Below are 25,131 nucleotides of genomic sequence, written 5' to 3' on the forward strand. Positions count from 1 at the left end.
TCCAGTGAACCGTTGCAATACTGGACTATTTTGTATGAAGTCTGCCCAAATGTACCAAATTGGTCAATTGATACATGTAAGTTTACACACTCCGAGGAATGTCATACATGATGGATCATTAGCTTATACACTAACTTTCACACATCTAGATGGCCGGGCTGGGTGGGTGTGGAGCCAGAGACAGCCGAGGTTCAAACTGTAGAACCCAGTTTCTACATTTGAATTTAAAAATTGATTTTATCAAACAAAACTATGCTACATTTTATCTCTGGGACCCTTAGGATTACTGAATGTAAGTACATTATTTACCTTCAGAGGTGAATGTATCAAACTATTTGCCGTGGTATGTTTTGCTGTTGTTGTGCACTCTCCTCAAACAATAGCATGGTCTTGTTTCACTGTAATAGCTACTGTAAATTGGACAGTGCAGTTAGATTAACAAGAATTTAAGCTTTCTGCCCATATAAGACATGTCTATGTCCTGGAAAGTTTGCTGTTACTTACGACAGTCATGCTAATCACATTAGCTCACGTTAGCTCAACCGTCCCATATACGGGACACTGATCCCATAGAGGTTAAAGGAGGTGTGCTTTATCAATTTACCAGATTCTGCTAACCATTACTTTGGACAAAATTAAGAGGTCAATATTCTTGTAATGATTTTTGTACAAAAAACATATTAAATTCCAGCTCCATTTGAGCAAATTTTGAATGTGCGATTAATTGTGATTAATCACAGCAAATCCTGTGATTAACTCAATAAAATATACAAATATCGTTTGAGAGCCCTAGTTTTATATGTTTTAAGGATTCTTTAAGGTGTCATTGAATAAATGTTAAAAAATATTGAAACAGCTGCAGTCCAGTACTGAATATTGATGTATTACTGTTTGCATCTCTTTTGTCGTCTGCAATCAGGTTACCTCAATGAAACACTAGATGGCGCCAATGGACCCTCAGCTCAGAGGCCTTAATGTCATTCTCTGCTCATGGTTTATTATGGTGAATAGGACAGCGTGTGAGAAACCTTACCCAACACAAGACAGTAATTATAAATGAATACATGGTCAATAGTGATGTTGTCTATTGTGACCCAGTATTTCAATGGTTGAGCATTATTCAAGCATACTGAGTCCTGACACCTGCTTTTCTATAACACAGCACTTCAGGGCTTTTATATGGCAGATCTTTTTGCTTGTATACAGCACAATAACATGTCACCACTACATTCAGGGTCAACATACACTGTGGCGACCTTACACCTAGAGAGCATCCAAAGGTTTGTACCTCTTGGTGTAACAGCTTAGGTTTTGGGTTGACAGCTGCAGTAAGGTCCTCGGTTTAAGCCCGAGTTGGGCCTACCCCCCTGACCTTTCCATTTCAGGACTTCCTGTAGATCTATATAATGTGTTGTTTTCATACCATGTAAACACACACACACACACACACACACACACACACACACACACACACACACACACACACACACACACACACACACACACACACACACATTGACTGACTGGTCCTGGGCCCACCACAATAATGTGAGGGAGGATGTGATACCCAGTGCAGGAGAAAGCAGAGATAGGAGGAACACCGTCCATAAGACTGCTGCACAGGCAGATATTTCTGACAATTATTAGCCACATTTTGAACATAGAGACTCTTTAAAGGCTGTGGTGGGCCGCACAAACACACACAAGAACTTCATTTGACAACACCGATCGACTGCAGACAGTGAAAGACCTCCGAAGGGAAGAGGGACATACAGCTAGATGGTAAGACGCCCAGTACCTAAATATGGTGTTGATTGTGAAAACGCTGTATTAGTTGACTCACACTCTCACTTCGGATCATAGGTTTCCCTCTATTTTCAGAGGAGAAAGCAGTCAGTGTTAGTGTAATGTCTGACGCTGTTGGATGTTGCTAGCTAATCCTCCAGAGATTGGTTCGGAACTGCAAAGAGGCTCATACAACGTGACAGTGTCCTAGGCCGAGTCCCAAATGGCACCCTATTCCTTATATAGTACTATGTTTTATTAGGGTAGGGTACTATATAGGAATAGGTTGCCATTTGGGACTCGTGCCTATTCTATTCTCAACTTTTGCACACATAGCACACCCAGCACACTCTCAGAGAAAATTAAACTTTGACGTTTTAAGGGATTACAATATGGTAGTTTCCATGCATTCAAAAGAAGGCAGCTCCTGCCGACTGCTCCCTTGAAAAGCTCTCAAAGAGCTTCTTCCTTTAACTGTTGAATAACGTTTGACACTTCAACACACCTGCACAAGATGTTTGCACAAGTTGTGTGCGTGTGCATCCCTTTTAAAGTTCTCCATAGTATTAAAATACAAAATTCTACATGCAAATTATTGTCGACTGCTAGTAATACATTTAAGTCATTTTAGCAGACGCTCTTATCCAGAGCGACTTACAGTTAGTGGGTGCATACATTTTTCATACTGGCCCCCAGTGGGAATCGAACCCACAACGCTGGCGTTGCAAGCGCCATGCTCTACCAACGGAGCTACAGGGGACCTAATAGAGGTAGGAGAGTTGTTTGTAGGTACAGTTTAAGTCGGAAGTTTACACACACATTTACATGTACATAATTTAGCAGACGCTCTTATCCAGAGCGACTTACAAATACACCTTAGCCAAATACATTTAAACTCAGTTTTTCACAATTCCTGACATTTAATCCTAGTAAAAATTCCCTGTCTTAGGTCAGTTAGGATCACCACTTTATTTTAAGGATGTGAAATGTCAGAATAATAGTAGAGAGAATGATTTATTTCAGCTTTTATTTCTTTCATCACGTTCCCAGTGGGTCAGAAGTTTACATACACTCAATTAGTATTTGGCAGCATTGCCTTTAAATTGTTTAACTTGGGTCAAACATTTTCAGGTAGCCTTCCACAAGCTTCCCACAATAAGTTGGGTGAATCTTGGCCCATTCCTCCTGACAGAGCTGGTGTCACTGAGTCAGGTTTGTAGGCCTCCTTGCTCGCACACGCTTTTTCAATTCTGCCCACACATTTTCTATAGGATTGAGGTCAGGGCTTTGTGATGGCCACTCCAATACCTTGACTTTGTTGTCCTTAAGCCATTTTGCCACAACTTTGGAAGTATGCTTGGGGTCATTGTCCATTTGGAAGACCCATTTGCGACCAAGCTTTAACTTCCTGACTGATGCCTTGAGACTTGCCAAAACTATAGTTTGTTAACAAGACATTTGTGGAGTGGTTGAAAAAACGAGTTTTAATGACTCCAACCTAAGTGTATGTAAACTTCCGACTTCAACTGTAGTTGTTGTGCGTTTAAACAGTATAGTGAACACAGGCTGCAGGCAGCAAACTAAACATCACTCACAGCAGTGGAAGGGAGGATGTGGCTGAGATGTAGAGAGGGGGGGTAGATGAGGTGAGCAGCTTGGCATCAAAGCCGACGGGGGGTAATGTCGGAGGGTGTTGTGAGGTGGGAAAGCAAAGGCAAAAAGGCGGTACTGTCTCTGCAGGTTACAGAGATGAAGACGACGACATGAAACTGACTGCACAGCTCTTGTAGACGTAACGAACAGCATTCAAAAACGGAACATGCAATGGTTAACTTAGAGATCATGAGATACAGAACGTGAGTATTAACTGCTGTAAATCTTTAATTGTACATGGACAAGACAGGCTAGACTATAATACTGTAAGCAATGGTTTAGTCAATAGCATTTTAAGGACTTGAATTTGAAGGATTTTTGCCAAATAGAATGAACTTAGCCCCCCCTCTCGATCAAAGGCTCCAACAAGAGAAGAAGATACAAATGGAAGACACCATTGACACCGCCATGGGGGTGTTCTCTGATCAGTACCTTGTGTCCAATGACAGTTTACTGTTCAACATCACCCCAACCCACTTTCCCCCCCTGCCACCCATAATAGACCAGACCATCAGCGTCACCACCATAGTCATCCTCTTCATCACCATGGTTTCACTGGGCTGTACCATGGAGGTGTCCAAGATCAAGGTGATTCTCATGATGATGCTCATCTCTAGTTTGGATCTCTAGTTTCCGGTTGTTTCAGACTTTTTGGGGTTATTTTCATCCTCTTTTTGTGATGATTTTTTTGTGATTAAAGCAGTTTTAGGGTTTGTGAAAATGTAAACAAATGAAATATTCTATTCATAACATTAATATTGTTATTCATCTATTTATATAGGCCCACATCCTGAAACCTAAAGGAATAGCCATCGCAGTGGTGGCCCAGTTCGGAGTAATGCCCCTCACTGCCTTTTCATTGGCTAAGGTTAGTATTTCTCATTGGTTAAGGTTAGTATTTCTCATTGGCTAAGGGTAGTATTTCTCATTGGCTAAGGTTAGTATTTCTCATTGGCTAAGGGTAGTATTTCTCATTGGCTAAGGGTAGTATTTCTCATTGGCTAAGGGTAGTATTTCTCATTGGCTAAGGGTAGTATTTCTCATTGGCTAAGGTTAGTATTTCAATAGCTGTAGTGGTGCTGATCTGTGGATTCATATGTGTGGTTCTATAGGTGTTACAGCTGGAGCCGGTGGAGGCTGTAGCGGTGCTGATCTGTGGATTCATGTGTGTGGTTCTATAGGTGTTACAGCTGGGGCCGATGGAGGCTGTAGCGGTGCTGATCTGTGGATTCATGTGTGTGGTTCTATAGGTGTTACAGCTGGGGCCGATGGAGGCTGTAGCGGTGCTGATCTGTGGATTCATGTGTGTGGTTCTATAGGTGTTACAGCTGGAGCCGATGGAGGCTGTAGCGGTGCTGATCTGTGGATTCATGTGTGTGGTTCTATAGGTGTTACAGCTGGAGCCGATGGAGGCTGTAGCGGTGCTGATCTGTGGATTCATATGTGTGGTTCTATAGGTGTTACAGCTGGAGCCGATGGAGGCTGTAGCGGTGCTGATCTGTGGATTCATGTGTGTGGTTCTATAGGTGTTACAGCTGGAGCCGATGGAGGCTGTCGCGGTGCTGATCTGTGGATTCATGTGTGTGGTTCTATAGGTGTTACAGCTGGAGCCGATGGAGGCTGTCGCGGTGCTGATCTGTGGATTCATGTGTGTGGTTCTATAGGTGTTACAGCTGGAGCCGATGGAGGCTGTAGCGGCGCTGATCTGTGGATTCATGTGTGTGGTTCTATAGGTGTTACAGCTGGAGCCGATGGAGGCTGTAGCGGTGCTGATCTGTGGATGCTGTCCAGGGGGAAGCCTCTCCAACATACTGGCCCTGGCTCTGAAGGGAGACGTGAACCTCAGGTAGACAACACTCTTAACTATTCACATGAACCTCTATACACTTTCATCTATTCTCATCCAAAACTCCCCATTATCACAGTGTGGCATAACGCTCAGATGAATCATCTTGTTTCTGACACTAAAGACTCATCAGCCAGTTATTGTTCCCCAAATTGTACATATACCGGTAACTACAACTAATTTTACATATACCGGTAACTACAACTCATTTTACATATACCGGTAACTACAACTCATTTCCCGAGCAAGCAATGTGAATGTGGAAGACTGGAAATCAAGGCTCAAGACATCAGATAAATATGCATACCTACTTATCCAGTCCTAGGTGTCAAATAAAGGGGTTAATGACCTGTCAGTTAAAACTAAAAGGTGTGATGGATGGCGTGTCTGTCTGAGAGTATGTATTATTAATATGATAATAGCTTTATGATGAATAATGACAATGAACTTATCCTCTGCAGCAGAGGTAACTCTGGGTCTTCCTTTCCTGTGGCGATCCTCATGAGAGTCCGTTTCATCATAGCGCTTGATTGTTTTTGCGACTGCACTTGAAGAAACTTTCAAAGTTCTTGAAATGTTCTGTATTGACTGACCTTCATGTCTTAAAGTAATGATGGACTGTCATTTCTCTTTGCTTATTTGAGCTGTTCTTGCCATAATATGGACTTGGTATTTTACCAAATAGGGCTATCTTCTGTATACCCCCCAACCTGGTCACAACACAACTGATTGGCTCAAACGCATTAAGAAGGAAAGAAATTCCACAAATTAACTTTTATTTATTTATTTTTATTTATTTTTATTTCACCTTTATTTAACCAGGTAAGCCAGTTGAGAACAAGTTCTCATTTACAACTGTGACCTGGCAAAGATAAAGCAAAGCAGTGCGATAAAAACAACAACACAGAGTTACATATGGGGTAAAACAAAACATAAAGTCCAAAATACAACAGAAAATATATATACAGTGTGTGCAAATGTAGCAAGTTATGGAGGTAAGGCAATAAATAGGCTATAGTTCAAAATAATTACAATTAGTATTAACACTGGAATGATAGATGTGCAAGAGATGATGTGCAAATAGAGATACTGGGGTGCAAATGAGCAAAATAAGCCAGGTGGAAAGCATGGCCAGCCGTAGCAAAATGCTGGTTGAAATTCTCGATTATTGTAGATTTATCGGTGTGATAGTGTTTCCTAGCCTCAGTGCAGTGGGCAGCTGGGAGGAGGTGCTCTTATTCTCCATGGACTTTACAGTGTCCCAAAACCTTTTGGAGTTAGTGCTACAGGATGCAAATTTCTGTTTGAAAAAGCTAGCCTTTGCTTTCCTAACTGCTTGTGTATATTGGTTCCTAACTTCCCTGAAAAGTTGCATATCGCGGGGGCTATTCGATGCTAATGCAGTACGCCACAGGATGTTTTTGTGCTGGTCAAGGGCAGTCAAGTCTGAGGAGAACCAGGGGCTATATCTGTTCTTAGTTCTGTATTTTTTGAATGGGGCATGTTTATTTAAGATTGAGAGGAAACTACTTTTAAAGAACAACCAGGCATCTTCTACTGATGGAATGAGATCGATATCCGATATCAATTAGGAAGGCCTGCTCGCTAAAATGTTTTAGGGAGCGTTTGACAGTGATGAGGGGTGGTCGTTTGACCGCGGACCCGTTACGGACGCAGGCAATAAGGCAGTGATCGCTGAGATCCTGGTTGGAGACAGCGGAGGTGTATTTAGAGGGTAAGTTAGTCAGGATGATATCTATGAGGGTGCCCATGTTTACGGATTTAGGATTGTACCTGGTAGGTTCGTTGATAATTTGTGTGAGATTGAGGGCATCTAGTTTGGATTGGCCGGGGTGTTAAGCATATCCCAATTTAGGTCACCAAGCAGTACGAACTTTGAGGATAAATGTGGGGCAATCAATTCACATATGGTGTCCAGGGCACAGCTGGGGGCTGAGGGGGGTCTGTAGCAAGCGGCAACAGTGAGAGACTTATTTCTGGAAAGGTGGATTTTTAGAAGTAGAAGCTCAAACTGTTTGGGCACAGACCTGGATAGTATGATAGAGCTCTGCAGGCTATCTCTACAGTAGATTGCAACTCCACCCCCTTTGGCAGTTCTATCTAGACGGAAAATGTTGTAGTTGGGTATGGAAATTTCAGAATTTTTGGTGGCCTTCCTAAGCCAGGATTCAGACACTGCTAGAACATCAGGGTTGGCGGAGTGTGCTAACGCAGTGAATAACTCAAACTTAGGAAGGAGGCTTCTGATGTTAACATGCAGAAAACCAAGGCTTTTACGGTTACAGAAGTCAACAAATGATAGCTCCTGGGGAGTAGGAGTGATACAGGGGGCTGCAGGGCCTGGGAACAGAGGAGGACTAGAATAAGGATACGGCTAAAGGCTTTAAGAACTGGTCTTCTAGTGCGTTGGGTACAGAGAATAAAGGGGGCAGATTTCCGGGCGTTGTAGAATAGATTCAGGGCAGTATGTACAGACAAGGATATGAGTACAGTGGAGGTAAACCTAAGCGTTGGGTAACAATGAAAGAAATAGCATCACTGGAGGCACCGATTGAGCCGGTCTCGGCGTGTATGGGGGGTGGAACAAAGGAACTATTTGAGGCAGTTTGAGAGGGACTTGGGGTTCTACAGTGAAATTGTATAATAAGAACTAACTGGAACAGCAATAGGCAAGGCATATTGACATGGGAGAGAGGCATAGAGCAATCACAGGTGTTATTAGAGAGAGCTAAGACAACAACTGGTAATGGCGATAAAGTTTGGCTGAGGCTAAACAGATAAACAGGACAGGGTACCGTGTAAAGGAACAGTCCAGCAGGCATCAGCTGTGCAGCTGAGTGATCATAACAGCAATATGTGAGTCCGAGAACAGTTTGAATTGGTGCTACAGCACAGCGAGCAGGAAGCATGGCTGTTGTTTGCGTGTGCTAGCGGGCCGGGGCTAGCAGATGGATCTTCGTGGTCGTCGCAACGGGAAGCCTGTTGAAACCACAGACGATTACGTCGGCAGACCAGTCGTGATGGATCGGCGGGACTCTGTGTCGACTCTAGGAGGTCCCGTCCGGTTGACAGAGAGGTAGATAGCCGGGAGATGTGCCTGACTCAAGGCTAGCTCAAGGCTGATTAGCCAACAACAATGTTCATTTGGTTGCGATTATAGATTTTAGTCATTTAGCAGACGCTCTTATCCAGAGCGACTTACAGTTAGTGAGTGCATACATTTTTCATACTGGCCCCCCGTGGGAATCAAACCCACAACCCTGGCGTTGCAAACGCCATGCTCTACCAACTGAGCTACATCACTGCCGGCCATTCCCTCCCCTACCCTTGGACCAATTGCGCGCCGCCCCATGGGTCTCCCGGTCACGGCCGGCTACGACAGAGCCTGGATTCGAACCAGGATCTCTAGTGGCGCAGCTAGCGCCGCGATGCAGTGCCTTAGACCACTGCGCCACTCGGGAGTTTGATTAGCCAGTGTTAAAGGTCCAGTGATTCAGTGATTCCGGCAGAAATTCGATAACGCGCTGTGCAGACAGTGCAGACTGGCCGATAATAGTCCAGGCTAGAGCTGGCTGGTAGGTAGTGCAGGCCACGGACAATGGTGAAAAACCGCTAACGGTGGTTAATAGCAAGTTGCTAGTTAGCTGGTTAGCTGGCTACTCCCGTCCGGTAGACAGAGAGGTAGATAGCCGGGATATGGGCCTGCTCGAGGCTAGCTCAAGGCTAACTGGTGCTTGCTTCGGGGGCAGTGGTGATTAGCCTACAGCAACATCCATTAACAAGGCACACCTGTTGAGAGAATGCCAAGAGTGTGCAAAGCTGTCCTCAAGGGAAAGGGTTGCTACTTTGAAGAATCTAAAATGTGAAATATATTTTGATATGTTTAACACTTTTTTGGTTACTACATGATTCCATACGTGTTATTTCATAGTTTTGATGTCTTCACTATTATTCTACAATGTAGAAAATAGTAAAAATTAAGAAAAAGCCTTGAATGAGTAGGTGTGTCCGAACTTTTGACTGGTACTGTACATTAGTGCCTTGGTAATCACCCTGTTCTCAGACCTACATTAGTGCCTTGGTAATCACCCCGTTAGTACAGAGCTGAATGACCTGGCTTACATCGACATAGATCAGGGTTCCCCAATTGGATATATATATATGCAGTGCATTAGGAAAGTATTCATACTCCTTCTCTTTTTCCACATTTTGTTACGTTAGACTTATTCTAAAATGGATTTAATTATGTTTTCCCCTAATCAATCTACACATAATGACAAAGCAAAAACAGTTTTTTAGATATTTTTGCTATTTTTTTCAAAATAAAAAACGGAAATACCTTATTTACATAAGTATTCAGACCCTTTGCTACGAGACTCGAAATTGAGCTCAGGTGCATCCTGTTTCCATTGATCATCCTTGAGATGTTTCCACAACTTGATTGGAGTTCACCAGTGGTAAATTAAATTGATTGGACATGATTTGGAAAAGCACACACCTGTCTATATAAGGTCCCACAGTTGACAGTGCATGTCAGAGCAAAAACCAAGCCATGAGGTCGAAGGAATTGTCCTTAGAGCTCCGAGACAGGATTGTGTCGAGGCACAGATCTGGGGAAGGGTACCAAAACATTTCTGTAGCATTGAAGGTCCCCAAGAACACAGTGGCCTCCATCACTCTTAAATGGAAGAAGTTTGGAACCACCAAGACTCTTCCTAGAGCTGGCCACCCGGCCAAACTGAGCAATCAGGGGAGAAGGGAGGTCAGGGAGGTGACCAAGAACCCGATGGTCACTCTGACAGAGCTCTAGAGTTCCTCTGTGGAGATGGGAGAACCTTCCAGAAGGACAACCATCTCTGCAGCACTCCACCAAGCAGGCCTTTATGGTAAAGTGGCCAGACAGAAGCCACTCCTCAGTAAAGGCACACGATAGCCCGTTTGGAGTTTGCCAAAACGCACCTAAAGGACTCTCAGACCATGAGAAACAAGATTCTCTGGTCTGATGAAACCAAGATTGAACTCTTAGGCCTGAATGCCAAGCATCAAGTCTGGAGGAAACCTGGCACCATCCCTACGGTGAAGCATGGTGGTGGCAGCATCATGATGTGGGGATGTTTTTCAGCGGCATGGACTGGGAGACTAGTCAGGATCGAGAGAAAGATGAACGGAGCAAAGTACATCCTTGATGAAAACCTGCTCCAGAGCGCTCAGGACCTCAGACTGGGGTGAAATTTCACCTTCCAACAGGACAACAACCCTAAGCACACAGCCAAGACAACGCAGGAGTGGCTTCGGGACAAGTCTCTGAATGTCCTTGAGTGGCCCAACCAGAGCCAGGACTTGAACCCGATCAAACATCTCCGGAGAGACCTGAAAATAGCTGTGCAGTGACACTCCCCATCCAACCTGACAGAGCTTTAGAGGATCTGCAGAGAAGAATGGGAGAAACTCCCCAAATACAGGTGTGCAAAGCTTGTAGCGTCATACCCAAGAAGACCCAAGGCTGTAATCGCTGCCAAAAGTGCTTCAACAAAGTACTGAGTAAAGGGTCTCAATACTTATGTAAATGTGATATTTCCAGGGTGGTTTTCAATACATTTGCAAAAATTTCTAAAAACCTGTTTTTGCTTTGTCATTATGGGGTATTGTGTGTAGATTGATGAGGGGGGGGAACATTTAATCCATTTTAGAATAAGGCTGTAAAGTAAAAAAATGTGGAAAAATTCAAGGGGTCTGAATACTTTCCGTATACAGTGCTATGAAAAAGTATTTGCCCCCTTTCTAATTTTCTCTACTTTTGCATATTTGTGATACTGAATGTTATCAGATCTTCAACCAAACCTAATATTAGATAAAGGGAACATAAGGGAACATAAGTGAACAAATAACACAACAATGACATATTTATTTCATAAACAAAGTTATGCAACACCCAATTCCCCTGTGTGAAAAGTAATTGCCCCCTTACACTCAATAACTGGTTGTGCCACCTTTAGCTGCAATGACTCCAACCAAATGCTTCCTGTAGTTGTTGATCAGTCTCTCACGTCGCTGTGGAGGAATTTTGGCCCACTCTTCCATGCAGAACTGCTTTAACTCAGTGACGTGTGGGTTTTCAAGCATGACCTGCTCGTTCTATATCGTGGAGCTCCGCCCCATAGGGGAGCTATGCTCCTAGTGGTTTACCCTCTGCCCTAGGGCAGAACAGCCTGAAGCAAAATTATGCACACACCTACAGCCAATAGGAGTACAGGTGTCCCTATATAAGGAACCCCGTTCCATCAATCTGCCTCCCATTATCTTCAGCGACTGGACTAGAGAAGAAGCCTTACGAAGACTCAGGAAGATTTTCGTCGTTGATATCCAGCCATCAACGTCTTCCTAAATGAGCACACCAAGCTTATCCAAGATAAGCATTTTACAAAAGCTCTTTTCAGAGCTCAATGTCGCTGTTCCCCTTGGCGGCTGTCGACCCCCCCCGACATTGTTTCGTGGGTTGAGGGGCACAGCACGCCAGGGACAGCTTCATCAATCCCCCACTATGCGCCAGCTGCGCCCTCCCTTTTTGAAGGAGTGGAAGCAGCATTGGGCATTTTTAGGGAGGATATTCCTCTTGAGGATGTGCTATCAGTGTTAGTCTCAGCTGAGGCATCATCTGAGGGCACTGACTCAGGAGATGACAGGGCTATTGGGGAAAAAATGAATATTCTATTGGAACAATTCATTACACTGACCCAGATGTTTAACACCCCCCTTTTCCTTCGGGAAATTGTGAGGTCATTACATCCCTGGATGATGACGCCACAGCCTCTCTGTGCCTGAATTCTCAGGTCTCATTGAGTGGGCTACTAAACAGCGGGAGATTAAGCTGCCCCCATTCCCTCCAACCCGGAAGTGGATATGAGGAAGGGCGGCCGCTACTCTCGCTACAACTTGGCGTCAGACGGCGGCCTCCAGCAGCAAGGGAGCGGGCCTCGCCCCCCCCTTCAGCGCCAGAGGTGCCGGCGAGAGAGGTCATTAAAGCGTCATCCTGACATCACCCGAAGGGGCGGCCAGAGGAGACGCCGTTTATGACAGGCGAGGGGGAGAGAACGGAAGACGGCACAGCGCCCGCTGTGACCGAGCCCACTGTCCCCCCCCACTCTACCGTTGAGTGTATGGAGGAGAATGTTTTTTGTTGATGTGTGTAATAAAGAGTTGGCTCTACTTGACACTGTCAAGAAAGAGCCCCTTTTCCATAATACATCCGAGAGCGTTCGACCTTCCTCACTCTCGCTCTCTCTCTTACCACTATGAGTGCAGCTCAGCCCACCATGGTGCGTTGCTGAATGCACACATAAGGCAGGTATATAAAAGGTATTAAGTGTACCTTATAGGACCTCACTTTACAGACTCCTAGGAGTGCCGTAGTGAGTGTCTTACATAGCAGGCTGCAGTCTCAGCCAGATAATGGCATGATGACGCGACCGCTATCCGGGACGGCGCTCTGTCTCAGGCTAACGCCTCAGTCAGTGCAGTTTCAGACACGTGCTGCGTTCATGGAGGGCCTGATTACTACGGTTACGGGCGTAACCACGTATCGGCGCCCCGTTTCTCTCAGAACGCGCTGATAATAACCACATTGGGGGTGGCGCACTATCACAGACTAAGGTCTCTGTTAGTACGACCCAGACCCATGCTGCGTTCAAGAAGGGCCCGATTACCACGGTCACGAAGGTGCCCAGTGTATCGGCGCCCCCCACCTTTTCCTGAACGCGCCCAGGCTCACCACACTGAGTGTAGTTCAGCCCACCAGAGGTGCAGAGCTGAACGCACACAGGAGGTGAAAGGAGGAATAATACCTAGACGCCGTCTTGGTTTATCTCAAAGAGACCTCACATTACAGACTCCAAGGAGTACTGTAGTGAGTGCCTCTCATAGCAGGCTGCAGTCTCAGTCAGGAGACATGATGACGCAGCCGCTAGTTGAGATGGCGCACTATCGCAGACTAAGGTCTCGGTTAGTGCGATTCAGACCCATGCTGCGTTCACGGAGGGCCCGATTACCACGGTGACGAAGTTTCCCAGTGTATCGGCGCCCCCACTTCTTTCTGAACGCGCTAATACTCACCACACTGAGCGTAGTTCAGCCCACCAGAGGTGCAGAGCTGAACGCACACAGGAGGTGAAGGAAGGAAAGATACCAAGACACCGTCTTGGCTTATCTCAAGGATACCTCACATTCAGCAGGCAGCTGTCTCTGTCCCAATGTGACATGAAGACGCAGCCGCTAGCCGGGAATGACGCCTTGCTGCAGGCTAATGCCTCAGTCAGCGCAGTTCAGACCCGTGCGACGTTCACGGAGAGCGGGAATACCAGGGTTACAGGTATAACCAAGGTATGGACGCCTCCGGCTTATTCTGAACGTATCAATGCCCATGGCTCTGAGCGCAGCTCACCACACATTGAGTGTGTCGTTGAACAGCCGCTTAGGAACAGTAAAGAGGCATTGTGGCACCACCGTGTGGTATCAGTCAGAGATCACACCTTTCAGATTCTGTTGAGTTCTGTAAAGGATAAGTCTCATGCCAAGCGGCAGTCTCAGTCAGACAATGACATGATGACGCAATCGCTTTCTGGGAAGAGCGCTCTGTCTCAGGCCAGTACCTCAGACAGTGCAGTTCAGACCCGTGCTGCGTTCACGGAGGGCAAGATTACTGGAGTTACGGTCGTAACCATCGTATCAAAGCCCCCGATTCACCCAGAACGAGCTGATGTGTCCTCTCCCTTTTCCAAAGGGGGCCCACCTTGGGCTATTTCACCAACCCAGTGCTGGGGAATAGCGGCGGCGTGGGCCATAGAGGAGGGGCGTACGAGTTCAAGAGGATGCCGTTTGGGTACGCCCTGGCACCTCGAACGTTTTCCAAATGTGTGGAGGCGGCATTGGAACCGCTGCGTTGTCAAGGGATAAGGATATTAGCCTACCTAGACGACCTGCGGGTTCTCGCCCGTCAGCAGAGCTGACGTTTACTTACACGACACAGACAGTGATTCATCTCACGCGTCTGGGGTTCGCTGCGATTGGAAAAAGAGCGCACCCTGGCCCAGTCATCAGATAGTCTACCTGGGACTACAGCTAGACACTGTAATGATGAGGGCGCGAATTTCGGACCCTCGAAGGGCAGCATTGGTACTAGCCCTGAGGGAGTGTCGTCCGAATTACACAGTAACGGCGCTATCGATCATGTCACTTTTGGGTCTCATGTCGGCAGCCCACCCTGTGGTCCCGCTGGGGTTTTCTGCACATGCGCAGAACACAGCGGTGGTTCGCCCAACTAAGACTAGACCCAGTGCGTCAACGTCATCGGTTGGTGGTGGTTCCTCTCTCGCTAAGAGCAGACCTGGACTATTGGAGGAACCCGTGCGTTTTCACGCACGGGGTCCCGATGGGCAAGGTGCCATCCTACATTCCAGTGTATACAGAAGCCTGTCTAACTGGATGGGGAGGGACATGTCAGTCTCAAGCGATAGGTGGTGCATGGCCTCAACCAGGTCGGCACATAAACCTCATGGAGTTGGAAACGGTTCAACTGGTTTTTAACCACTTCGCGTCTACCCTTCGGGGTCGCGATGTGTTGGTTTGATCAGACAACCGGACCACAGTAGCTCCATAAATCGCCAGGGAGGGGTCAGGTCTCCTGCCCTCCATCGGGCGGCAGAGGAATTGTGGCTGTGGGTGCACAAGCACCTTCGCTCGTTGAGAGCAGCGCACATTCCGGGCTACTTGAACGTAGAGGCAGATCTCATGTCAAGTTTCTCCCTGAGACAACAGGACGATCCGCCATTGGGAAGAGACGCATTCGCGCACTGCCCGTGGCCGAAAGTTTATGTTTGATAAGCAGAAATCGCCATCCACCATTCGAGTGTTGCAGCGGCAATTTCAGCTGGTCATGAAGGGTTTAACGTTCAATCACACATTAGTGAAACGTTTTTATTGGGAATGCAACGGCTTAGGCTAATGCCTAGAGCTACGCTGCCCCGATGGGTTTTGGCCTTAGTTCTCGAAGCGCTATGTAAGTCGCCGTTCGAGCCATTGAATCAAATACCCCTCAAAATGCTGTCTATCAAGACGGCGCTGTTGCTCGCCTTGACTACCGTTGTGCTCAGTACGCGCTTTGGCGTGTTACATTGAGTGCACAGTAGCGATTAGGTCATCGCCTCAGCTGTTTGTGTGTCACGGTGCGGCTGCATTGGGTAGACCACTTTCAAAACAGCGATTGCCTCATTGGCCTTGTGAAGGCATTGAGACGGCGTACGAGGCGGCGGGGCAACAACCGCCTCAGGGTGTTAAAGCGCACTCCACTCGTGGAGTAGCAGCTTCTACTGCCCTCTTCAGAGGTACAGAGGTAGTGGATATTTGTAGAGCGAAGGCGTCTTGGGTGACACCGTCTCCTTTTATTCGTTTCTATCTGTTGGATATGTCTTCTAACTCTTTGGCTCGATCTGTACTCAGCGTGGCTGAAGGGAGATCTTGAGAAGGAAACAGAGAAAGAAAGCAGGATTGTGACCATGTTCATAAATCCGCTTTTATTAGAAGAAACATATTATGGCACGTTTTTCCAACTCTTTGAGCTCGGTCGGCATTCAGCAGAGCTGAAAGGCGATTTTGAGCTAAAGGGAGAGGACAGAGCAGGACCTTGGACAGGTTCCAATCAGGTCCGCCTTGGTTAGGAAAACGTGTTATGTCAGGAATAGGCTTTTTAATTTTCAAGCTCGATCGCACTCAGCATAGCTGAAAGAGAATCTTGAGCTAGAGGAAGGAGAAGCAGGACGATGGACAGGTCTCTATCAGGTCCGCTTCTGATGAAAAAGCTATCTGTGGCATGTCTCTTGAATCAGGGTCAGGACATAGAGACATGTATTGAAATGACAGAATGTGAGGTCATTTATCTGATTCAGATAGTATGACTTATATTTTGTTCCTGCCTACTAATCTCTGGGTTCCATTGAGTGAGTAAGGCGGTCTGTTGGACACTTAATGTAGAGTGACTGAGGTCATTCTATGATAGTGTTGTCACAGAATATTGAGGCACGGCTATCTGCTGGTACAGATTGGCACGGCGTCTATTCTGAGGATTCGTCCACTAGCGACCCGGGTGGGTTCTATATCGTGGAGCTCCGCCCCATAGGGGAGCTCTGCTCCTATTGGTCTTAGGCCAATGCCTAGAGCTACGCTGCCCCGATGGGATTTGGCTTTGGTTCTCGAAGCGCTATGTAAGTCGCCGTTCGAGCCATTGAATCAAATACCCCTCAAAATGCTGTCTATCAAGACGGCGCTGTTGCTCGCCTTGACTACCGCTAAGCGGGTCAGTGATTTGAGTGCACTGTCGACGAGACCCGACTGCCTTGCCATTAATGGCGATTTGAGCAGAGCGGTGTTACGTCCCAACCCGGCATTTGTGCCGAAGGTTATTAACAGTGCATATAGATCACAGACCGTGGAATTGTGGGCTTTTTATCCCCCTCCCCATGGGGAGAGGAGTGAGAAAAAGCTTCATTGTTTGTGCCCAGTACGCGCTTTGGCGTGTTACGTTGAGCGCACAGCAGCGATTAGGTCATCGCCTCAGCTGTTTGTGTGTCACGGTGCGGCTGCATTGGGTAGACCACTTTCAAAACAGCGATTGTCTCATTGGCTTTGTGAAGGCATTGAGACGGCGTGCGAGGCGGCGGGGCAACAACCGCCTCAGGGTATTAAAGCGCACTCCACTCGTGGAGTAGCAGCTTCTACTGCCCTCTTCAGAGGTACAGAGGTAGTGGATATTTGTAGAGCGGCGTCTTGATCGACACCGTCTCCTTTTATCCGTTTCTATCTGTTGGATATGTCTTCTAACTCTTTGGTTCGATCTGTACTCAGCGTGGCTGAGGGGAGATCTTGAGAAAGAAACAGAGAAAGAAAGCAGGATTGTGACCATGTTCATAAATCCGCTTTTATTAGAAGAAACATATTATGGCACGTTTTTCCAACTCTTTAGCTCGGTCGGCATTCAGCAGAGCTGAAAGGCGATTTTGAGCTAAAAGGAGAGGACAGAGCAGGACCTTGGACAGGTTCCAATCAGGTCCGCCTTGGTTAGGAAAACGTGTTATGTCAAGAATAGGCTTTTTACCTTTCGAGCTCGATTGCACTCAGCATAGCTGAAAGAGAATCTTGAGCTAGAGGAAAGAGAAGCAGGACGATAGACAGGTCTCTATCAGGTCCGCTTCGGATGAAAAGCTATCTGTGGCATGTCTCTTGACTCAGGGTCAGTACATAGAGACATGTATTGAACTGACAGAATGTGAGGTCATCTATCTGATTCAGATAGTAGGACTTTTATATTTTGTTCCTGCCTACTAATCTATGGGTTCCATAGAGTGAGTAAGGCGGTTTGTTGGACACTTAATGTAGAGTGACTGATGTCATTACATTAGTGGACGATAGTGTTGTCACAGAATATTGAGGCACGGCTATCTGCTGGTACAGATTAGCACGGCGTCTATTCTGATGATCTGCCCAATAGCCATTGACATTGTCATTGAGCTAGATGGGGCGGGTCTATAACCGATGACGCGGTATATTGTGACGCCCTGATGGGTTCCTTAGTCGCATTACTGCGGGAATTGGTTACAGCCATTGCTGGGCTTGACCTTTTTTCATTTTTGAATGGGAAATGTTAGGCTCGGCAGGGAGTACATTTTGGAGCGTTTCGCTCCGCCTTAAACCACTAGGAGCATAGCTCCCCTATGGGGCGGAGCTCCACGATATAGAACGATTAGTTACCGGAGTGTAACTCCAGTTCTATGAGTGGAGCGGAGCCCCATAGGACTTAAGGCCCTACCGACCCTTTCTAGTCTCGCTGAAGATAATATCTCGGGAGGCAGATTGATGGAACGGGGTTCCTTATATAGGGACACCTGTACTCCTATTGGCTGTAGGTGTGTGCATAATTTTGCTTCAGGCTGTTCTGCCCTAGGGCAGAGGGTAAACCACTAGGAGCATAGCTCCCCTATGGGGCTCCGCTCCACTCATAGAACTGGAGTTACACTCCGGTAACTAATCGTTTCAAGTCCTGCCACAACATCTCAATTGGGATTAGGTCTGGACTTTGACTAGGACATTCCAAAACTTCCAATTTGTTGCTTTTTAGCAATTTTCATGTAGACTTGATTGTGTGTTTTGGATCATTGTGCAGCTGCACTTCAGCTTCAGCTCACAGACGGATGGTCTGACATTCTCCTGTAGAATTCTCTGATACAGAGCAGAATTCATGGTTCCTTCTATTAAGGCAAGTCGTCCAGGTCCTGAGGCAGCAAAGCATACCCCAAACCATCACACCACCACCACCATGCTTGACCTTTGGTATGATGTTCTTACTGTGGAATGCAGAGTTTGGTTTTCACCAGGCATTACTGGAACAATGTCGTCCAAAAAGTTATACTTTTGAATCATCTGTCCATAGAACGTTCTTCCAATAGTCTTGATGATCATCCAGGTGCTTTTTGGCAAACTTGAGTCAACTTTTTGGACGAGATGGGGTCCCATTATGCCATTACTAACCCCTCTATTGTACACTTACTACTCGACCAAGACCATAACATAATTATCACAGATATTAATCAACATCACCAGGACACCCCATCCCACGTTTTATGCTGCTTTTAACCACCTGGTTGGTCATGAACCCCTTCAGTTTCACAACGTACCTGGAAACCTCCATTAGGACATGATGCATGTACTTTACAGCATGGAAATACACAGCCTCTAGCTGCTCCTGCAGGTCTCATCCGACAGAGCACTCTGTTTCTGACTGTCTCAAGGACTGACCTTCTGCTAATTCTGGGTGCAGAGATTACATTTACACTAGCGTTGTCTGTCAGGCTATAGGTCAAATAGATTCAGATTTCAGATATTTTTCTTACTGTATTTTTTTTAAAGCATAACATTATCCACAGAAAAAATACAAATTAGATAGGCACCACTCAACAGAACAACAGAAATGACAGTATAGACGAGTTGGTTGCTTAGCAACAATACCGACGCGTGCAAAAGTATGGGGCAAAACAGACAGGGTTGGCTTACATTGCTGACCACATGCAAACTATATTTAGTCTCCAAATGTTTGTTGAAAACATAACTACATTTGCACAATGAGTCTCAGAAATACATTGTTACAGTTCTTGGTTAGCTAGCTAGCGAATGTATGCCATATTAGCATAGACGTGACATTATTCAAAACACCTCAAAACAAGACATGGTATCAAGAACAAGATACAAGGAGCTGAAACGTCATTGTTGCTAGCTATCTGGCTATCCAGAATCACAACACACGGACTTCTGCCCCATTGAAGCTTGCGCTTAGTTTTTCCTGACGTTGTCAGCTAACCCATCTATTCAGATTACTGGCCCCTTGGCATTGATCCAATAGAGGAATGTCAGGGTTGTGATAGCATGGCCACAGCTATCTGTTGTTCCACATTCTGTCAATATGTAACAATGAGCATGGCTCTGATACCATAGCAGCACGCTAGCCAGGTCAGGTAGAAAATAAATACACACATATGTAACTAACCCTGCTATTTGTATATGTGCCTCTCTCTCTCTCTCTCTCTTTCTCCCTCCCTCCCTCTCCCCCCCTCTCTCTCTCCCCCTCCCCTTTCCCTCTCCCTCTCTCTCTCTCTCCCCCCTCCCTCCCTCTCCCCCCTCTCGCCCTCCCTCTCCCCTCTCTCTCTCCCTTCCTCCCTCCCTCCCTGTCCCCCCTCTCCCCCCCTCTCCCTCCCTCTCCCCCTCCCCCTCTCCCTCCCGCTCTCTCTCTCCCCCTCCCCCTCTCCCTCTCTCTCTCTCTCTCCCCCTCCCTCCCTCTCCCCCTCTCACCCTCCCTCTCCCCCTCTCTCTCCCTTCCCCCCTCCCTCCCTGTCCCCCCTCCCTCCCTGTCCCCCCTCTCTCTCTCCCCTCTCTCTCCCCCTTCCCCTCTCCCCCTCTCTCTCCCTCTCTCTCTCCCCCTCCCTCTCTGTCTCTCTCCCCCTCCCTCCCTCTCCCCCTCTCGCCCTCCCTCTCCCCCCCTCTCTCTCCCTTCCTCCCTCCCTCCCTGTCCCCCTCTCTCTCCCCCCTCTCCCTCCCTCTCTCTCCCCCTCCCCCTCTCCCTCTCTCCCCCTCCCCCTCCTCTCTCTCTCCCCCTCCCCTCTCCCTCCCTCCCTCCCTCCCCAGTATTGTGATGACTACCTGCTCTACAGTTCTAGCCCTGGGTATGATGCCACTGCTCCTCTACCTGTACTGCCAGGGCTTCTCCAACCTGGAGAGTGCTGTTCCCTATGCTGGCATCACTCTGGCCCTGGTCATGGCTCTGTTCCCCTGCAGCATCGGCATCCTCATCAACTACTACAGGCCGCAGTACTCCAAGACCATTACTAAGGTATGGCCGATAATGGTCAGCTTTTGGGTAGTCTCGTGTTGCCATACCTCCAAAATCACGTTGTTGTCACGCCTTCCTTGGAGGAGTTTTAGGGAAACTCCCTTCCCGTTTTAGGGAAGCCTGGTTCGCTTCGAGGCTACCTTTTGGGTAACATCTTTTGGAGCAGTCCTCTACAGTTAGGTGTACAGTTAGATTTACAATCTTTTTGAAAAACACCAATCTGGTAAGGGCCTCAGTGTAAAAGTTCAAAACATTCAAAACATACAGATACAATATAATATAATAATAATCTGCCATTTAGCAGACGCTTTTATCCAAAGCGACTTACAGTCATGCGTGCATACATTTTTTTGTGTATGGGGTGGTCCCGGGGATCGAACCCACTACCTTGGCGTTACAAGCGCCGCGCTCTACCAGCTGAGCTACAGATACAGGTTGTTTCAGACAGATAATAATATGCAGTACTTGGCTGAACGTCTTCCTGCTCCTCAGATCGGTCTGTCCCTCCTGTTGATATCCATGGTAGTGATCGGCCTGTTGGCCAGCATGACCATAGGAAGAATGGATCTGATGCTGACCGTCCTGTCCCCCCCACTCATGGCCACTGCTGCCATCATGCCCCTCATTGGCTACACCTTCGGATACGTCCTTTCATATCTGTTCAGACTCAACGGATCGTAAGTCACGGTGATGAGGATGATGTTGAGGATGATGGTAACATATGATAATGATGAAGATTTAGATGAGGATGATGCTGATGATGGCGAAGATCATGTTTATAATTATGTTGATAGATTTCTTGTGAAGGTTTTCTATAGTAAAATATACACTACCAGTCAAAAGATTCTTCAAATAGCCACCCTTTGCCTTGATGACAGCTTTGCACACTCTTGACATTCTCTCAACCAGCTTCCTGAGGTAGTCACCTGGAATGCATTTCAATTAACAGGTGTTCCTTCTTAATGCGTTTGAGCCAATCAGTTGTGTTGTGACAAGGTAGGGGGGGTATACAGAAGATAGCACTATTTGGTAAAAGACCAAGTCCATATTATGGCAAGAACAGCTCAAATAAGCAAAGAGAAACGACAGTCCATCATTACTTTAAGACATGAAGGACAGTCCATATGGAAAATGTAAAGAACTTTGAAAGTTTCTTTAAGTGCAGTCGCAAAAACCATCAAGCGCTATGATGAAACTGGCTCTCATGAGGACCGCCACAGGAATGGAAGACCCAGAGTTACCTCTGCTGCAGAGGATAAGTTCATTAGAGTTACCAGCCTCAGAAATTGCAGCCCAAATAAATGCTTCACAGAGTTCAAGTCACAGACACATCTCAACATCAACTGTTCAGAGGGGACTGTGTGAATCAGGCCTTCATGGTCGAATTGCTGCAAAGAAACCACTACTAAAGGACACCAATAAGAAGAAGAGACTTGCTTGGGCCAAGAAACACGAACAATGGACATTAGACTGGTGGAAATGTGTCCTTTGGTCTGGAGTCCAAATTTGAGATTTTTGGTTCCAACTGCTGTGTCTTTGTGAGATGCGGTGTGGGTGAACAGATTATCTCTGCATGTGTATTTCCCACCGTAAAGCACGGAGGAGGAAGTGTTATGTTGTGGGGATGCTTTGCTGGTGACACTGTCTGTGATTTATTTAGAATTAAAGGCACACTTAACCAGCATGGCTACCACAGCATTCTGCAGCGATACACCATCCCATCTGGTTTGGGCTTAGTGGGACTATAATTTGTTTTTCAACAGGACTATGACCCAACACACCTCCAGGCTGTGTAAGGGCTATTTGACCAAGAAGGAGAGTGATGGAGTGATGCATCAGATGACCTGGCCTCCACAATCCCCCGACCTCAACCCAATTGAGATAGTTTGGGATGAGTCGGACGGCAGGGTGAAGGAAAAGCAACCAACAAGTGCTCAGCATATGTGGGAACTCCTTCAAGACTGTTGGAAAAGCATTCCTGGTGAAGCTGGTTGAGAGAATGCCACGAGTGTGCAAAGCTGTCATCAAGGCAAAGGGTGGCTATTTGAAGAATCTCAAATATAAAATATATTATATGATTTGTTTAACACTCTTTTGGTTACTACATGATTCTATATGTGTTATTTTATAGTTTTGATGTCTTCAATATTATTTTACAATGTAGAAAACAGTAAAAATAAAGAAAAACCTTTGAATGAGTAGGTGTGTCCAAACTTTTGACTGGTACTGTATATCTTTTCCTTTTCCTCTAGTAAAAGTATATTCCAGCTCAGTACATTTCTAATGCTTGGAGGAAAGAAATCTATATACTTCAGCTAGAATTCCGTGTCAATCAATCAATCCTTATTTGGACTTCCTTCTTTCTTTCCTCAGGGGACAGAGGACCATCGCCATGGAGACGGGATGTCAGAACATCCAGCTGTGTTCCACCATTCTGAAGGTGGCGTTCCCTCCCGATGTGATTGGTCCTCTCTACCTGTTCCCTATAATCTACATAGTGTTGCAGGTGGGAGAGGCCTTCCTGCTCATCGCCCTCTTCAGGGTTCACCAGAGGTTCTTTAAAACACCAAAGAAAGGTAGGCTTGACTGACCCTGTCCTTGAGTGCTGTACAGTTACAACAAGCACCTAGTCTGAGACCTGGACATCAGGTCCCTTGGGGTGACAAAACTAATGTTTGAACTGACATAACTAATGTAGGTTTTTGCCTCAACTAGGAGACTGGGCCCGTATTCATAAAGTGTCTCAGAGTAGGAGTACTCATCTAAGATCAGGTACCCCCTGTCCATGTAATCTTATTCTTTATTCTTTGTAAAAGGCTAAACTGATCCTAGATCAGTACTCCTACTCTGAGATGCTTTATGAATACAGGGCCCTGTCTCCTAGTTGAGGCGAAAACCTACATTAGTTATGTCAGTTCAATCTTAGCTGTCCAAGTTGCTGTCGTTTAGTCAGGCGATAGCCTCTCTCCTCCCTAGCCCTAACTGTCCTCCTCTCTTCCACAGAGAAGCAGGTGTACCAGGCAGTGGAGCTAAAGGAGGAGGCCCAGCCAGCCAGCCAGCCAGCCAGCCAGCCAGCCAGCCAGCCAGCCAGCCAGCCAGCCAGCCAGCCAGCTAGCCCAGTGATGTGGCCGTCTGATCAGATGGAATCCAGAACAAACCCAGACACTATACATCCGAGTATAACTGACCAAATGATGAAAAACAAGCATTGTAATTTTGAATGACGTAAAGTGAGTGTGAAAGAGGTGAAAAAAGTATTGTTGTCTATCAACAATGACAAGCCGTCGGGGTCTGACAACTTGGATGGAAAATTACTGAGGATAATAGCAGACAATATTGCCACTCCTATTTGCCATATCTTCAATTAAAGCCTACTAGAAAGTGTGTGCCCTCAGGCCTGGAGGGAAGCAAAAGTCATTCCGCTACCTAAGAATAGTAAAGCCCCCTTTACTGGCTCAAACAGCCGACCAATCAGCCTGTTACCAACCCTTAGTAAACTTTTGGAAAACATTATGCTCGACCAGTTACAATGCTATTTTACAGTAAATAAATTGTCAACAGACTTTCAGCATGCTTATAGGGAAGGACATTCAACAAGCACAGCACTTACACAAATGACTGATGATTGGCTGAGAGAAATTGATGATAAAAAGATTGCGGGGGCTGTTTTGTTAGACTTCAGTGCGACTTTTGACATTATCGATCATAGTCTGCTGCTGGAAAAACATGTGTGTTATGGCTTTACACTCCCTGCTATATTGTGGATAAATAGTTACCTGTCTAACAGAACACAGAGGGTGTTCTTTAATGGAAGCCTCTCCAACATAATCAAGATGGAATCAGTAATTTCCCAGGGCAGCTGTCTAGGCCCCTTACTTTTTCAAATATTCACTAACGACATGCCAATGGCTTTGAGTAAAGCCAGTGTGTTTATGTATGCAGATGACTCAACACTATACACATCACATCAGCTACTACAGCGACTGAAATGACTGTAACACTTTTAAATTTGTTTTGAAATAAAAATATATATTTTCCTTATTACTTTCTAACCCTACAATCCCTCCCCTAATTGGAGTAAACTAGTTAACAACAACGCTTAGGCCACTACTTCCAGCTTATATATACTATATACATTTTATGGACACAGTCAATTTTACAATAGTTCTATTTAGTTTGTTTTTACTCCTGAACTTCCTCTACCCTCAACCTCTCTGATCATTTTCATGATGTCCATCCGGTTTGCTTCTATCTGCCATATCTTTCAAACTGTGCTCTTTCACAAAGGTTCTTAACCTATTACCTATATACAGTTGAAGTCGGAAGTTTACATACACCTTAGCCAAATACATTTTAAACTCAGTTTTTCACAATTCCTGACATTTAATCCTAGTAAAAATCC

General features: G+C 46.1%; 1 protein-coding gene across 1 annotated transcript; it reads left to right on the top strand.

Moving 5' to 3' along the window:
- Window positions 1-3,822: 3,822 nt before the first annotated feature.
- Window positions 3,823-23,319, top strand: LOC121548643 (sodium/bile acid cotransporter-like). The gene is made up of 6 exons (XM_041860162.1): window positions 3,823-4,026; window positions 4,220-4,306; window positions 5,172-5,284; window positions 20,525-20,729; window positions 21,222-21,406; window positions 23,103-23,319. Exons 1-6 carry the CDS (start codon window positions 3,823-3,825, stop codon window positions 23,317-23,319), a joined length of 1,011 nt encoding a protein of 336 aa, XP_041716096.1.
- The last annotated feature ends 1,812 nt before the right edge of the window (window positions 23,320-25,131 follow it).

Source organism: Coregonus clupeaformis, chromosome 33 (assembly GCF_020615455.1).
Source record: "Coregonus clupeaformis isolate EN_2021a chromosome 33, ASM2061545v1, whole genome shotgun sequence".
NCBI lineage: Eukaryota > Metazoa > Chordata > Actinopteri > Salmoniformes > Salmonidae > Coregonus > Coregonus clupeaformis.

Bases quoted from the DNA above. Each gene is read 5' to 3' on its own strand.
- LOC121548643 (XM_041860162.1), top strand. From the start codon at position 3,823: ATGGAAGACACCATTGACACCGCCATGGGGGTGTTCTCTGATCAGTAC. The intron at 20,730-21,221 runs GTATGGCCGATA...CCTGCTCCTCAG, and splicing joins ACTCCAAGACCATTACTAAG to ATCGGTCTGTCCCTCCTGTT. The intron at 21,407-23,102 runs GTAAGTCACGGT...TTCTTTCCTCAG, and splicing joins CTGTTCAGACTCAACGGATC to GGGACAGAGGACCATCGCCA.